Source organism: Mastigoproctus giganteus, chromosome 3 (genome assembly GCF_048544385.1).
Source record: "Mastigoproctus giganteus isolate SK-2022 chromosome 3, ASM4854438v1, whole genome shotgun sequence".
Classification (NCBI taxonomy): Eukaryota; Metazoa; Arthropoda; class Arachnida; order Uropygi; family Thelyphonidae; genus Mastigoproctus; species Mastigoproctus giganteus.
The window spans coordinates 253,846,590-253,862,922 of record NC_143577.1 but is presented as its reverse complement, the minus strand read 5'-3'; the positions used below and the strand labels follow the sequence as shown (position 1 = coordinate 253,862,922).

The 16,333-nt window shown below is 44.9% G+C and overlaps 1 protein-coding gene across 1 annotated transcript; it reads left to right on the top strand.

Annotated features, from left to right (window-relative positions):
- Positions 1–1,351: 1,351 nt before the first annotated feature.
- LOC150089064 (uncharacterized) lies at positions 1,352–3,144 on the top strand. Its single transcript, XM_090369798.1, has one exon. The coding sequence runs from the start codon at positions 1,805–1,807 to the stop codon at positions 2,783–2,785; it is 981 nt and encodes a 326-aa protein (XP_090225924.1). The 5' UTR covers positions 1,352–1,804; the 3' UTR covers positions 2,786–3,144.
- Positions 3,145–16,333: the final 13,189 nt, after the last annotated feature.

Here is a 16,333-nt window from a genome sequence, read left to right as displayed (position 1 = left end):
ATGAGATCATGTCCAAATATTTCGTGGACAATCAATCAATTACTCTCTGGCTGATAGGTAATTTTTGCCCGTCTGTCCTGCACCATCCTTTCTGTGTATGTCCAAGCAACGTCTGTTGCACATTAGACTCTTGCTTGGAGATTTCCCACCTATTCAGAATATAATACGAGCGGGGGGGGGGGGATCAAAAGGTCTAAAATTTGTGCAAGGTGGATTCTCTGAAACTTTAGTATTCTTGACGAACATCAGATGGTGGAGTCAACAAAAGAGGAGTTAAAATTAATTAGGCTAATCCAGATAACATTTCTATCTTGTTAAATAACTGGTGATGAAACTTGGCTACGTTTTTATGATCCGTAATCCGAATTAGAGAGCAGTGGAAGCACAAGGGAGCTTCAAACTCGATAGAGGTTCGAATCCAACCATCCGGTGGAAGAGTGTTGGCCTCAATCAATTTTTTGGAACACAAAAGGATTTTTGTTAATTAACAAGAGAGAAATATTATGCCAATGTTGGAAGCTGGAATTCTGAAAAATACATGAGGAAAGTTGGGTCATCGGGTTTTGTTTTTCCATTACAATGCACCCCTGAACAACGCAAATTAGATCTGGTCCCTAGTGAGTATTATTTGTTCAAAAAAACCACAAGTCTCATATTCGTGGAACTCATTTGAGTCGAAACTAACAGATGCCTAGAATTCTCTCTCTCTCTCTCTCTCTCTTCTTCCTTCGCATTTCTTAGGAATTAAATTTAACCCCTCTGAAGTCAAAGGGTTAAAACCTCGCAAATTCGAATTATAACGTGAGGAATGGGAGCATTCGGGTACTGAAAGCATCAGCTAAACACCATCCCTTCACTCCCACCCTGTGTAAAGGGGATGTTCTGTAGTGGGGGGGGAGTAATGCTAATCGTCTGGTGACCTCTATTCGTCGGCAGGAGGAGGCATCACTAGCACATTGACCCTTCGCATTCCCAACAGTTAAGCGCAGTTGCGAATCCAATTTCTGCTTCCTCCTGGAAGGTCGGATTCCAACCCCTTTATTACCCTACCCTCCTTCGGATTCAAATGGGGGGGGGTTAGTCCCAGTTTAGAAACCCATCCATTTATCCTCCACTTTTCTGTCCGATGCCCTAAACAGGTGACGCGCGGGTCAGTGCGGCGTGCTTTGTGACCGGAGCCGTAGGCAGTCGTACCTGTTTGACAGTCGTCCGCCGTGCGCATGCGCACTCCCGTAACCTACATTTGCGCCGTTTCTTGTTCTTATAATGACGGCCCGTGGAATCGTTCGAGGTTTGCTTAATATTCTATTCGAAGCACACTTCGGCGGCCACTTAGCGAGGCGGCAATCCGGTTCTGGAGCATGCGCGCGGTGCCTTCGCCACTTCTGGGTCCGTGAATGAACGCGTCGAGAAGAAAGGTCGTCAAAGCCGGTTCGAAGCTGCGAACAGTTCCGTTATTATCGCTGCCGACGCAGCAGCAGCACCGTTACACGTTAGTGACCGATTCGACGATGAAGTGCGGACCAGTGAAGAGCGCTCGCGCCAGGTGTTTCCACGTGCCTGCAGAGATATTCGCCGAGTGTGGCTAAACGTTCCAGAGGGCCCCGCACTCTTCTTCTTCTTGTGTGTGTCAGTTTCCATCGAAGACCCGTTTCTCTCGTGCATTTGCTCCTCGTGCTCCACTCCGCAACTCACACGCTAACAGAAGCAGACGATATGTGAAACGGACTTTGCGGCAAAAGTTTCGCGAGTGCGCGTCAATTTCTCATCGTTTAGTGCGTTCCTCGTGATGGCTTAAGCGAAGATGGACAGAAGGAGCAGATCGCTCGGTGCGGACTTCGACTTCGTGGCGTTAAAAATCCCAGCGGACATTACGGATACGAACAGACCGAAAGTGCCGCCGAGGCAGAAGAAACAAACTCTTCCTCCTCCCCCACCCCCGAAACCTGCGTCCGTCCTAATTAAAATCAGCACGTCTAGTCACCACAGTCCGTCGACAGAGGTCGACAGGTCCTTTGGCGACCTGCCGGGAAGTGTCTCGTCCACTCACCACAGAGAACGCGGGAGGTCGGACGCGAAGAAGGCTTCGAGTTCCAAGAGGGAGGTCCTGGTGGCCGCAGCGGCCAGAGGAAGCCGCGAGAAACCGGTGGAGAGCAGACAGAGAGAACCCGCGAGGTTACTGGCGTTGCCGCCGACCAGCGAGGCCGAAGGTCAAGAACTGAGCGACGTGGACGAAGAAAACTCGCAGCCCGTGAGGAGCGCGGCCGGAAAGAAGCCCCCGCACCACAAGGGGGCCCCGAGTCAGTCTCCAAAGAAGGGAAAGCCGCCGGGCGTGGGATTTCTGATACCTCGCGGGCACCCCCTCCTCGACGCACGCAACAAAGGTCAGCTGTGGGCATCCCCCGTCTCGTACGCCATGTGGATGCAGCGGGTCGGCAACGGGGAACCGCAGATCCACAACGGACTGCTGCGACGGATGTTCGGGAGCAACGTGGACTTGCGCCACCCCAGCATGGCCCGCGTCATATCCGGCACTCAGGGACAGGCCGTCGCTCACATCCCCATGAAAATGGCGAAACCCCCGACGAATGCCAAACCCAGGTCCACGAGCCTCACCCGCTCGGGGTCGCTCACCAGTCACGACTCGATCAGTTCGGACAGCGGCAACGAGAGCTTCCCGAAGTCCGTGCTCAAGAAACCCCGAAGAAGCAACAAAACGAGACCCGAGCAGAAGAAGAACGTGACCTTTAACGCCTTCGCCACCGTGCAGCTCATGGAGGAGTGACAGGACGCTGCATCCGCGTTCGAAGATGCCTTTTCCCAACAGAGAGAGAGAGAGAGAGAGAGAGACAGATCGCGGTGAACTGGACCCCATCTGCTGACTTGGCAAAGTTGCTAAGCAACCAAACAATAATGAACGTGCAATGGACACGTTGATTTCAGTGTGATCGAAGTGGTGACGTCACAGGATTGATCGAAGGAATTCCTTCTCCCGTTTATTGAAAACAAAAGTAAGTATGGAGTCTCCCCTTTTGTAAAGTAGCCGTTTAAGCTCAACGAAATGTGTGTTGTCACCCCCCCTCAATGTTCACACCAACATCTAACGCTGTGTACCAAGGACCAATAAAAGACTTTCGCACTTCATTTCTGTTTGTAATTTTTGGCCGACAGGTGTCGTTACTGTATCCGAGGCATCTTCACACATTTAAAGTGGACAAAACCTCACACCGATTCCCCCTTCTCAAAACTGCCCATTAAAAAGAGAAACCCCTAAATGCGGAGCAGAATATTCTCGTTTGGGTGGGGCAGGGGGGGGAGGAAGTTATCAGACGACGCCAATGACAGACAGGTCGCGTTTGAAGGGGGATTGAGGTTAATCACGGCGAGTAGGTGGCTCTGAAAGTGGCCATGTGTTTTTTGGGCTCCCCCCTTTCCACCCGCTTTTGTGCCCGTAGGTGGGGGGTGGGGCGACAAAATATGCGCATCTGGAGTCGCAAATATCTTAACCTCAATACGGGTCACGTTAATTGATTCGAAAATACTGGTTAATTAATGCGCGTGACAGCCACAGCACGTGCAAACGGGTTGAGGAATCTTGTCGGGTTCCACGAAGACCCCCCCCCCTCCCTCAAAGAAACCAACGTTAAAGGAAAAATGATAAACTTAAAAATTTTAAAAAAAAATTGTTGCCCCGAATCGAGTTGGAGAATTGTAGGATGGGATAATAATCGGTTGTCTGTTCCCTGGAGTTGAACCTCAATTGTGGGACAATCGGGATGCGTGCTATTCATGCAACGCTGCTCCTCAACTTTGAAATGTGATGGGGGCCGTCAGTAATGCTGCCTGGGCACTTTGTGAATTGGGGCTTCCATTTTAACCTGTTTTAACTGGAGACGTGCTTCGGTGGACACGTGCAACTTCGGAAAGTTCCGCAAATGCTTCATTTCGCCAAGGGGGAGGGGGGAGGGGTACAACTGCGAAGAAGTCGCTTGTTTATAGATCATACCGCTCCAAATATGTCAACGAGTGCTTGGGACACTTTTTTTTCGCCAGATTCATTTCGATGGCTGACACAAATACCCTAAAATCGCCGCCCAAGGGACTTTTCAAAGATCTCCAGGTCACTCACCCTCTTAACAACAGGCAGTGCCAAAACGAACGTTCCGGGCTATCATTCTCTACATCTTCTTCAGAGTTGATGCTGTACGTTCCTCGTAGCTGGCTCAGATTGAACTGCGCAAATTAAAAGGTCCTTTTCGAGAAATATTTAAGATCAATTGCAGATCAATTAAATTTCATATCGATCTCAACTCAGACTTCCAATTTTTTTTAATTACTTTATTTTTAAAATAAATAGAATGATTTATTTATGATTTTTTGTTTAAAAAGAATACATATATGATTAGGATCGCGTATACCGGAAATAATAAAAACACGTGTGAAACTCTTTTATCCATTACGTCACCAATTTCAAGATCAGGATTGTAGAACCAAACTCAATCATGCGATCACGTTTCTATAAATAATCAATAAAATATTATTCGATTTTCTTAATAATTAATGATAGAAGTTTGGGTGTTAATGATCTCTCCAGTTCTACCCCAGTCAGTCGGGCTGATCAAATAGCGTCTCTTAGTGGCAAGAATAGAATGGAGACAATTAAACACTTCCGGTGTCGAACTTCCTTAAGACTCTACGCTCCCATCATTTCCCCTCCCCCCTTGCACACTGGAGACCCCATAAACTGGTGCTTCATCAAATGGAGGTTTTGTCAAAGAAGAAAACATCATTGGCAGAGCGTTATCAGAGTCCCACTTGAGTGTTCTTTTGCGGTGAATGCCAAAGGAGGAGGAAATGTTATGTGGGTCATTGTCCCCTCCCGCTCAATACCCCACCCCTTCAAGTGTGTTGTTTTCCTCTCGGAGTTGCGCAGTCCTCTGGAAGATGTCGTTTGAAATCGGCACCAAAGTGTGACCAACTCTGTTTCACGCCTAGCCGATAATGGTGAGGAAAAGTACACAAGGAAAACATAAGGAGTGACACCTCCTTGGTGGTAACTTATCGCCTCCAAGCCTTCCTGCAGGGAGGGTTTGTTTTTCCACGCTAAGCGGACATTTAAAACCAGAATGGGGTGAGAGATCTTTGCTGGAGACAAGGACAACAAAAATCAAGGAGGCATTAGCCACTCACGCTAATGTACCCGGGCGCAGAATTGAGACAGGGACAGACAAGAGATCCCTTACAATGGTACACGATGATTAGCTTAAAGTACAAGAGTATAAACGTGTCAGGACATGATTAGACATTTTTCACCGTCCATTTTCTATATTTATTCACACAAGAACTCAATTAATCTGTCTCCAAGAATGAATCCAGGTGATGTTCAGCTTTTCGTACTGTAATCGGGACAGTCTTCTTGGGCTGTCAGTCCCCCATTCCCCCAAATGAAGGATGGATCCACCTCTATAATAAAAACAACAAAGAATTAATATTGGATTTTCATCAAGTTGAAGAAGTTTACAAGTGACACATTTCACAATGGGACTGCTCAAAGCAGTGGTCCCATTATACCACTCGTTGTGTATACCAATGGCGCTGAAACTTTTCTCAACAATCTTCCCTCTCCTTTCTCCATAGAGGCCATCTTGCAATCTGTGAGGGATCAGTTGGTCCTAAAGGTGGTTTTTTTTTTATTGTAAATAGCAGTTTAAAACTAGTTCAATACAAAGACAACTCGTGGTGAAGACAAAGTTCGTTCTGATGATCATTAAGACCATCTGAAGACCTTTGTTACATAAAATTCTTAAGAGATGAGTAATTTATACACTCCCACCTAAAAGTTTGGAATCACCTGTAATTTTTGTTAACTTTTTAAAGTTTTTATTAAAATTGGACCAACTTGTTTACCAATTTTTATTGAAATATTTTCTGTTGTGCATTCTTAAAACTTAAATAATATTTAAGGAATTTCTAAAATATTAGAGAAGATTTCACAAAGAGGTAGAAGACTCTGGAATGTGGTAGAACATTTTAGAAGATTCCTGAAAGTTATAGATGATTCTATATTCCAGAAAGTGGGAGTATTGTTTCAATATTGTAGATGATTCTAGAGTGTGTTTCAATAATATAAATTGAGATGTAACTTATAAAATCGAACGCCCCCAAGAAACAGGGCCTGGTGTAAGTTTTGTGCGTTTCTTCATAAACATGGCAACAAATAAGGAACTGAGTGTTGGAAAAAGAAGTGCGTTGTTTTGAGAAGTATTGAAAAAAAAAAACTTAGTGGTTCCTTTAAAGGAGTACAAACTACCATTCGAAGATTCAAGGAGACTAGCAGTCAGGGACAAACCATGAACAATGGAAGCACAAGATAAGCCCATAACTGATTTCTAAACGCAATCGATGACTTATTGCACCTGAAATCCGAGTTGAGTTCAACAGGAACAGAGAAACTCCTGCGTCTACATCCAATGTAAAAGTTCGTTTTAAACAAGCAGGACTTCATGGTCGTGCAGGGGTCGAAAACCCTTATTGAAACCGGATAATGGAAAGAAATTGAATAACTGAAGAGTGGAAAAATGTACTGCGGATGGATGGATGAATCCAAATTTGAAAGGTTTGGATCCAAGCGTGGAGTTTATGTGAGACGATTAACAGAAGAAAAAAAAAACATGGTGCGACATCGAGTGCCTGCAGTCAAGCAGGTGGTTCCATCATGATCTGGGGTTGCTTCTATTTTTCTGGAGAAGGTGACACCGTCAGAATTGGGGAAATTTTAAGAAAAGAAGGCTATAAGAACATTTTGTGGAAGAAATTTTATATTACAAGACAACGACTCGAATCATAGTGTGGCCATCCTAATCTCCCAACTCAATAGAGCCTTTTATGGGATCATGTAGACCGTCAAGTCTGCCCATCTTCACTGTGAAACTTTGCAGATGGCTTGGATTAATGTTGGTCCAGACACTTATTAATTCCCGTCTGTGTTAAGGCAATGATAAGATCTCGTGGGGGACATTTTGATAAAAGATCAGATGGTTGCTAATTCTAATCATTTCAATATTTTTTGCTGTAAATTTTTCAATGCTTAATAAAAAATCTTAAAATACTTTGTAGTGTGCTGGTTTTATATTAAAAAACAGATTCCAAACTTTTAGACGGGAGTGTATAATACTAACCAGAACTGACAAAATATTCAATGAAACTCAATAGATTCGTACCAAAATGTGTACTAATGTGCAATGACGTCAGATATCACAACCTTCCCTACACTCACGCGGATGGAGCAGGGTCTCTCACAGTTTTTCTGGGACGACAATCAAATCGTCCCATGAGCAGATGCACAACTATAGCCGAGTGGTCGCTTATAAGTACACAGTTATGTATGTCCTATGTTCGAATCCGCGTGATGGACTGGAAGATTTGTAGCGTCCACGGATTAAAGGATATTTATATTTTACAACTTTCGCGCTATGACAAAAGTAGTCAGTGCGCCAAGAACGACCCCCCTCCCCAACCAACGCGCACTGGTGAGTGTGCCGTTATTTCGTTCAGGGCGAGGTGAAAAGTGGGCGTCGTAACCTTGAAATGTACATCCGCAATGGTTGTGCGGACCAACCGAAAGTGGGTCTTTTATCAAAAGGTGAGTCATCACCCCCTTGGGCTGTAGCTCCCACGCTCTGCCGTTGTCCAGACAACTCATTACGCGCGTGTTGCCACGACAACGCATAAACATGGTTTAATTTTGAGGAGCGAGTCAACAGACAAATCTGTGTGACAGGCCAGCGGGTCTAAGCAGACGATTTTCATTTCCTAGTGAGACGTGTTCATCCCACCCCACTTCAAAACGTCATCCTCAATGACCTCGTCATACTAACGAAGGTGCGTGAAAAGCAAATGGAAAAGAGGAGGTCATTGGGACAAGATGTTGGGCATTGCAGACTCCATATTGGGCATCATCAAGGAATACCATCACGCATATGCAAGATTTCGTTGTGATGTCATAATAAACGAATGGTCTTTTTTGTTGCTAAATAAGGCACGCGCGGTACGCAGACAGAAACAAGATTACTCACCATGGCGACAAGGACATCCAGGTACACACAAATAATTCATTATACACGACTTAAAAGAAAGGAGATGGACGAGAAGAACAATTTATATTGAATTCAGAAGGGATTCAACGACAATGGATCTTGGCCTACACAAGGATTATCCATCAAAAGGTAAGTTATATTTACACAGATAGTTGGGTATCAGAAATGGGTTAGATTCATTTATTATCTTACAGTTAAGACATCAATAGGTTGTATTTCTGTAAGTGCTTGGCCAGGTTGGAAAAGTTTGCACTTTCTTATGACACTGTAGGCTACTCGGGACATTAAAAAACATTCGTCTTGAACAAACAGCGATCAAAGATGCTCAATGTGTGACTTCAGTACGACTCTTAAGGAAAATTTAAATAGAATGTCAAAGGATTCTAGTTGTTTCGATCCACTGGTGATTTACTGGCTTCTGTTGCTCATCTATGGATGAATTCAATGAAAAGGTTTAGTGAAACTCAAGCTCTTGTTATTTCAAAGGTTTTTCGTGTTTGGCATAAAGGTCTTCTAAGAAAGTTTCCATCTTATGGTTTGCCAACTGATTTTTGTAATTGGGTATCCAGTTTTCTCTCTTACTGCTCACTGCGGTTGATGGTAGATGGCTCTCTGTCTTTTGACTTCTTCACAAATGCTGGTATCCTCCAAAATTCAGTTCTTTTCATTCCCACTCTTATCCTCTTGAATATTAATGACCTTCTTCCATTGAGCGTAAATCGTATCCATAGTTTTTCTGATGATAGCAGATTCCATTCCACCTTCCACTGTGTGAGAAACCTTGCCCTGCACAAACAGGGCAGTGTTTCCAATACTAATTCTTTAAATGGTTCTGCAAGTAATTCTCCAGTGGGGAAAAGATAACTTAGTTGAGTTCAATCCTTCTAAAATTCGGTCCTGTCTTATACCTCCCTAAAATATTCTTCTAGTCCTGCTTATCTTCGATGACTCCGATTTCTGGGCAAGATCCTATGTCTCTATTGGGGATTACCCAGACTTCTAATCCCTGTTGGCTTAAGAGAGATTAGAAGTACAAATCTCAAATCCGTCCCTACCATGGAATATTGTTTCCACATCTGGGTGATGGTACCCAAAGCCTCTCTTAAGACTCTAGACTCCATCCAAAGGAGGGCAATCAGTTTAATTTGTGCCCCATCTCTTGCAAAGTGTGTTCACTCTCTGTCTCATTCTATTTTTGCTGCATGCAATAATATTTGAAATAGAACGAAAGTACATTATGGTTGACCTTGCTGCTCACGAGACAGGTCAGGGATAAGAGAGAAATTCGACTTTTAGTTGGCACGAGTCAAGGCTGGTCAGTACAGTAAAAAGATTAAGTCGTGCTCAACGTTTTGCAGTACAATTTTATTTTCCCAAACCCAGTAAACCCTCTCCCTAAGAGTAGTTTGATGTGGTCTTGGAATAAGATCATGAGTTGCTTTTTGTCGTCATAGCAACGTGACTGGGCTGCGCGAAACATTTGCACCTCAACGTTGTAATTACTTTAGGCGTCCATCGAGTCTTTTTTAATTAACTTCCACTCGAGCAGAAGGCACGTGACGCGCATGCCAAGGAGATTGAGGCGTGCGGGTAAACACTCGAGAATGTCCTCTTTTGGCAAAGTAGCCATACCAGTGAGGTGGCCACTCGCTTTATTAGGCCACCGCACACTAAAAGGAGACTGTCAACATAAATAACAGGCTCAATCACCGCCCTCTGGTGGACACACCGCGAATAATCTTCGAGTAGTTGTTTGGTAGACGAAGTCCATTAAGTTAGAAGAAGATCATTAATAAAAACATTAAAAAAAGAATCTGTGGTTCTGCTGACCCCCCCCCCCTGGGTCTACTGCGCTCTCCAAGGTCATTTTGGCGCCATTCAATGGCTGTTAAATTGATTGATAGTTTCTCCTCAACGACAATGCAGCGGATTGTGACATTACCAAGAGTCAGTTGGCCATGAGGTTACCGCAGAACCTGTCCTCTGCAATTCCCTTCCCATTTCACCTCTGCGAGTTTCCAAACCAGGTGCTTCCACTGGGGTTAAGGTCGGACCAAACTTTCTCCTTGAAACGGTAGGATCCCCGCGACCTCCTTAATTACCTGAAAGGGGAGGGGGGAGGACAGAGAAGGCAGGGAGAGTCTGCGTGTAACCCCTATTCCAGTACGCAATTCTGATAAGACCCGTCACCCACGCCAGGTGGCTTGAATGCACGCGGAGAATAAGAATCAATCAAGATGGCCATAGAGTACTGTGGGGGGAAGGAACTACTGGAAGGAATCTCACGATGGCCGAGACACGTTAATTAGCAGAACGATGGGAAAATGTAGCTGGAATATCGTTTTTTGGGACAGGGGGGGTCATCACTAACCTGATTGGACCTGGGTGAATGGTATGAATTACAAATAAATGGCGACACACTTCTTAGTTGCAACGCTGTTTATTTGAAGTGCAAGAATGCGGCAACTCTGGTGACTTCTTCACAATAGTTTCTGTACTTAGAGAGTTTTTTGCAGTTTAAGAAAATATCTTGAAAAATAAGAGTATTTGCACAACGAGTAGGCTTTCAATTAGCAACACTCCCTCGTGCAGGAATGGACTGGTCTCTGACGCTGGTGAAGGATCAAGGTCAGGAACGAGTGATATTATATTGCCGTTTGCAACCGTGGCGATCAATTTTTGAGTGTCTGCGAGGAGGAATGGATCAGCGTCGATATCGTTTCGACTTCAATGTGAAAGGTTTGGGGGCAAGGCGTGCAGGTGCCATTGCTCGACAACAGCCGACATGGTGAAGCGCATCCAGTATATGGTGTCACGAGTCTACCGTGACTGGCTCAATTGCTGTAGAGCAACCAACTAAAGGTTAGACACGAGACCAAACTGCGCCTTGCATGGGCACGTTAGCACCAACATTGGAGCACTGACACGTGGAAATCTGTCACCTGATCTGATGAATCCACATCATATTAAAAACATTATGGATCGTGATCTGTTGAAGGGACATAATCTGATGAATCCAGTTTCCCACTCTATCTTCTCTTGGGCTTATCCGCATTTGGAGTAAGAACATGAGGCAATGCACTTGGATGTACTGTTGGAGTTCGGCAGTTGGAGAGCGGTGGTTTGAGGCCTGTTTTGTGATAACCTGTGGGTACTGTGATCACCGTTAATGAATTCCATAAGCATCAAGACAAAGCCATGGCACAAGGCCCAGCAGGTCGCTAACTAGTTTCAAGACCATAACAACGAATTCTCAGTCCTTCTCCCATGGCCATCCAACTTACCGATCTGAACCCAATTGAGAATGTTTGGACCTTGAAGTCACTCCATGGAAACAACAGACTGTTATGAGAAATACCTGTAGTGGAACTCATCGCAGGAGGAATCTCCACGAGAAGCTCTTCCGTAGCAAGCTAAGATGTGGCTAAAAAAACTTTTGATTCTTTTCAGGGGTCTCTTGTAACGTTCCGTGAACTTCGAAGGTTTCTGGGTTACGGTTTAGCAGCACTCTACTTCCATTTGCAGATCATATCACCAATCGTGGACCTAGGGATCGTCAATGCGTTGAAATGTCATGTACAGACCGATTAGTTATGCAGCACCCTATTATCGTTCCACGCTGGGAGGCTGTTAACTCCATCGATCGCAGCATCTTGCATTCACAACTACTATCTTCTCGAAGGTATTCGAAGTATTTAGGCTTCAATAAGGTTTTAGGATCCGATTTCTCATTTAGAAAGAATGACCTATGGGCGTTTAGGAGTTAGTTGGGCTGGAGAGAAATATGATGGTTTTAAATCGTACGGTCCCTCAGGGATCGGTGTTCGCACTTCAAAAGTAAGAAGATCAAGCACAAACAATAAGATTTAAAAATTGAATTTAATGAAACAGGTTAAGGGAGGGATGGAAAATGTCCTAATTGGAAATCCATCTCGTTTCAACAACCAAAGGAAAGGCAACTTGCAAGATGGAGGAAGTTTATGATGAACGAAGGTACGTAGAGATGAGGCAACCAAGGTAGGCGTTGAAAAAGAATATGAAACAGGACATAAAGACACGTGGAGTAAAGTAATGTTTCTGCACCCAGTCCATTGAAAATGTCTTCCAAACAGATGGTCTCCAACCTCATTTCTTCTCCAAGTAGGTGATAACTGTTGGCAAGGGATAATTAACTCAAAGTGGCCCCTTTGGCAACAGAAAGTCTCAACCAATTAATGGACTTCTTTTCATACGTTTCTTTAGAGACGAATTGCTTTCATTTCATCCTGGAAAACTCAACAGAGGTCATCTCACTTCGCGGTTTCCAATTTGTCGGCGATTCCTTCTTACAATAAGGGGTCGGCGCATCCCTTATCCTTTTCATCCATTTCAAAGGCCCATTTCCGAAGTGCACGAGGTGGGATGTGGCTAATGGACCTTGGTTCGATCGGGGGAGGGGTGTCGTAGTCATTGGAGTATTGCGGAGGGTAGACGGACACATCGCTGCATGTTCCTTCGCAGGGACACACTCGGCTAGTTTCCCGGAACATCGCAGCCGCTGCAACGAGTGTCCAACATCTCGCCAAACCGGTTCCGCCCGACCTTATTCAAAGATCTTTTCCTTATTCTCGTATTTCTGCGTTCTGGCTCGTGCGGCAGGACCACCTGAGTTCCGGGGTATTAGCGTCACTGTTTTTGTTTGTTGCCGCGCGGGTTTTATCGACACCGTGGCCCAGTGCAGGTGCTGTCCGGAAGGTAGAGTTCAACCCACGTGACCAGCACACCCCCGTATAATGCGAATGAGTGTTGGCTTCACCTTGATCGCTCGCGAGTTCAAAGAACCTCGGACAAAAGACGGAGCCACCACCCACCGCACAGCCAGACTGCAGGGGCGCGGTACGATACAGACAGAAAACAATCCATCACAAAACTGCTGGTGACGTCACGCGGATTATTAAAAAATAATAATTAACTTCTGATCGGGAGGGGCTGAAGATACCAGGCAGTGCTCGGAGACACCCCTGAAACGAGAACTAAATCCCCCCCCCCTCTTGCTGGTCGTCGGAATCAACGTGTCAGAGTGGCAGCAACATCCTTTAAACGGTTTTTTTTTTTTCCCCAAGGAAGGTGGTGATGTAGTAAGATGACAGATCAGGGCTGTTGGCTGAGTGTAGTAGCACGCATATCCCAATTGTTCATTCCAATCCTTATAAAATCTTTCAGAGATGAAAATAGCCAGAAATCTAACAGTGGCAATCAGTGATTGCAAAACTTGATCTGCAATGTGCTGGCTCCTCATCACCTTAGTTGCTTTGGAGCAAAAACAACTAACAGCAACGCGTTATGAGTCAAGGAGGATTTCCCCAGCGAGTAGCCTATTGCGATTTGTATTGGTTACTTAGCTAAGCAAATATCACCAAAATCTTGATAATGAAACGCTAATTGCAATACACCGAAATATCTACCATTATCAGGCGCCCTAGTTTCACCTGAAAGTCACCAATGATCAGAATTATCTTAATATTCTAAAGAAAACCATTAAGAAATAGATGGACAACGTCTATCTTAAGATTTCTGCTTGTCGTACTGAATTAATTCTTGCGATCAACCAAAACGAGATGCGTGTGCATCCACAGATAGCGCACAATATACACTACCTTGTAAAAGTAGTGCGACATTTCCTTTGTGCAGGAAAAGTAAAGTACTTAAGGATGGTGTGTGCGGTGTAAGGAATGGTTTCCTTACACTACGCAACCCGTTATGAAATAAACGACATCTACCTTAAAGTTTCTACTGTCATAGTGAATTAATTCTTGTAATTGTACTATATGCTGCGACAACGTCGACCAGCTTTCCGATCAGAGCATTCTATGCATGGCTCTCTTGTCATGTTTCGTCAGTTTAATCTATTTTCAGAACTTATTACAAATCGTCTACTTCCGGGGCCTTCAGTACCTTTGAGGTACCCAGGAGGACAAAAATCATGTACAGATCGGCTGCATACTATTGTTACCCCGCCCTGGAAATCCGTCGAAGATTCAGATGTCAATATGGGACCTCAGAGTCAGGCTTTTAGTTTTTGTTATTTTTTCTTTAAAAATGTCAGTGTTAGCTTATGATGGCGCACGCACAGGGTTTATTAGCGTTCTTTAGGACAGCAGTTGTGCCTTTCCGTTGCAGGATTCCAAGCTGATGAATTGCGCCTCCTTGGATGAACAGTGGCGCCTGTCGTTGATCCTGGTTTCCATTTTTCATCAGGTAATATCACAGTATTTAATTAACAAAACCTACTTCATTTCAGTAGTCTCTATTTAAACGATTCCTATAGTAAGGAGAAAAACAACAGGCACCTCAATAGGCTTCCCTGTTCGCAGCTCTTGTGGGTAGCAGCATTTTTAAAATCAAAATTTTAAAACCAATGCAGGAAGACCCAAAGGATGAAAATTAATCAATCCAATATGTGCGCGTTTGTGTATTTTGCGCACATGCGCAACAAAGATGGCAGTGTTCGCGTAGTAGGTCAAGATGATTTATGGTGTGCCCAACGCGCTCGTGCATGCAAGAAAGGGTGGTCGAGGTTAAGCCTTCCCTTAACCGCGAAGGAAGTTGCGAAACTCGCCCACGCTTCGAGTGGTGTGACGTCTGAGGAGGCTTTAGATGTAGTTGGAGTCCTTGTTTACAACGAAACTGTCCAGGGGTTTCTCCCCCCCCCCCACGAGATCGCATTGCACCTCGCAAGTTAATGCCAGGTTTCTCCTACATTGTCTATTGTTTCTTCTATATTTCTAAGATCTCAGTCTGGCCAATTGCTTCCATACACTTTTTTTGTGACCTCCTGTACATTATACTGAAACTTTGTTTTAAATTTAATAGAAGTCCAGAGGGGTAACTTATCTGATGGATGGGTAGAGGGTTGGGAGGTTTCTCAAATATTTGTTTCTCAATATTTGGATTCGGGTATCTTAATCACACTGTCGAGTGAAGCATGCGCAGTTAATATGTCAAACAGAAAAGTCATTTTGTTAATGAAATGAGGGAAGATTACTCGAACGTGCGCGCAAATGACGACTTCGTGACTGGTGGCAGGTCGGAAGGGGTTGTCTCTGGATGTTGTTACAACAACGGCAAACAGTCCGGGGTCTAATAATGGGGTTGCTGCCAGGGTCGATGACTACATTACACAACGCGCTTAAGTGGATTTTCTTGTAATGTCACGTCTGCGCCTTCCGAACACCGAAACGGTCTAACCTGCCGCTGCCCGCAGTTTGATCTGCGCACGCGAGATGTTGACGATGTTTGCTGAGCCCGGCCTTTCATCAACCCGACTGCGGAAATTACACCATCCCGACTGCATACAGCGCTTGGCTCTTTACGTTATTGCGAGTGCGATGAGAAAAGCCCGATTATGGAAGAAGCCTCACTCCAAAGAACGCACGATAGTAACTTACTGCAACGCCTCCTGGCGGTCGACCTATAATTAATCAAATTATAATTTGCCGACAGCCGCGTTTTTAGGTGTCTTTCGCAACAACCCGGAAGCGCCTGCCTACAAGTATCGCTTTGTCAGCCCATCTGGACACTTTTTTTTGTGACCTCGTGTATATTATACAGAAAATTGCGCAGAAAATTGGTTTTCAGTTCAATACTTTAACGCGAGTGGACGTCCAAATTGCACTCACGAGTCCAACTTGTCCTATGGATGGTTAGAGGGTTGGGAGGTTTCCCAAATTTTTTTTACGCAAATTCCTGTCTGTTGGCGCTCTATTTATGTAGTCGAAGAGGTCTTCCGGGGTCTGCCCAATTACTGACAGCGAAATGAACTGCAAGTACCGGGGGTCGACTATCGATGCCCTCCGTGCGCTCATTATTGGACGTCTGTTTTATTAAAAATGCTTTAATTACGGCGCGCAAGACGCGTGAAGCGTGCCAATTGATTCGCACGCTCGCGTACACTCATCGCCCACTTCCGAGCTGCTCGGGCATGCGCGCACAGTAAGAACGGACATTAAGCCCGTAATTGCCGATACACCCCTCGCAAAATAACAGACGCACAAAAAGCAAATCCGATTTCGAAGTTTGTTTGAAATGCGTGCCTGTTGGGTGCGATTGCTTTTTCTACTTTCGTTCAATCGATCCTGCGGTTACGTCACTACGGAGCCGTGCCTTAACCCTTTTAGCTCGACGCTGTGGTCATTGACTTTCGTTTCGCCGCAGTAATAAACGAATGTGTGACGTCGTCCCCATTTGATCCGCCGTCC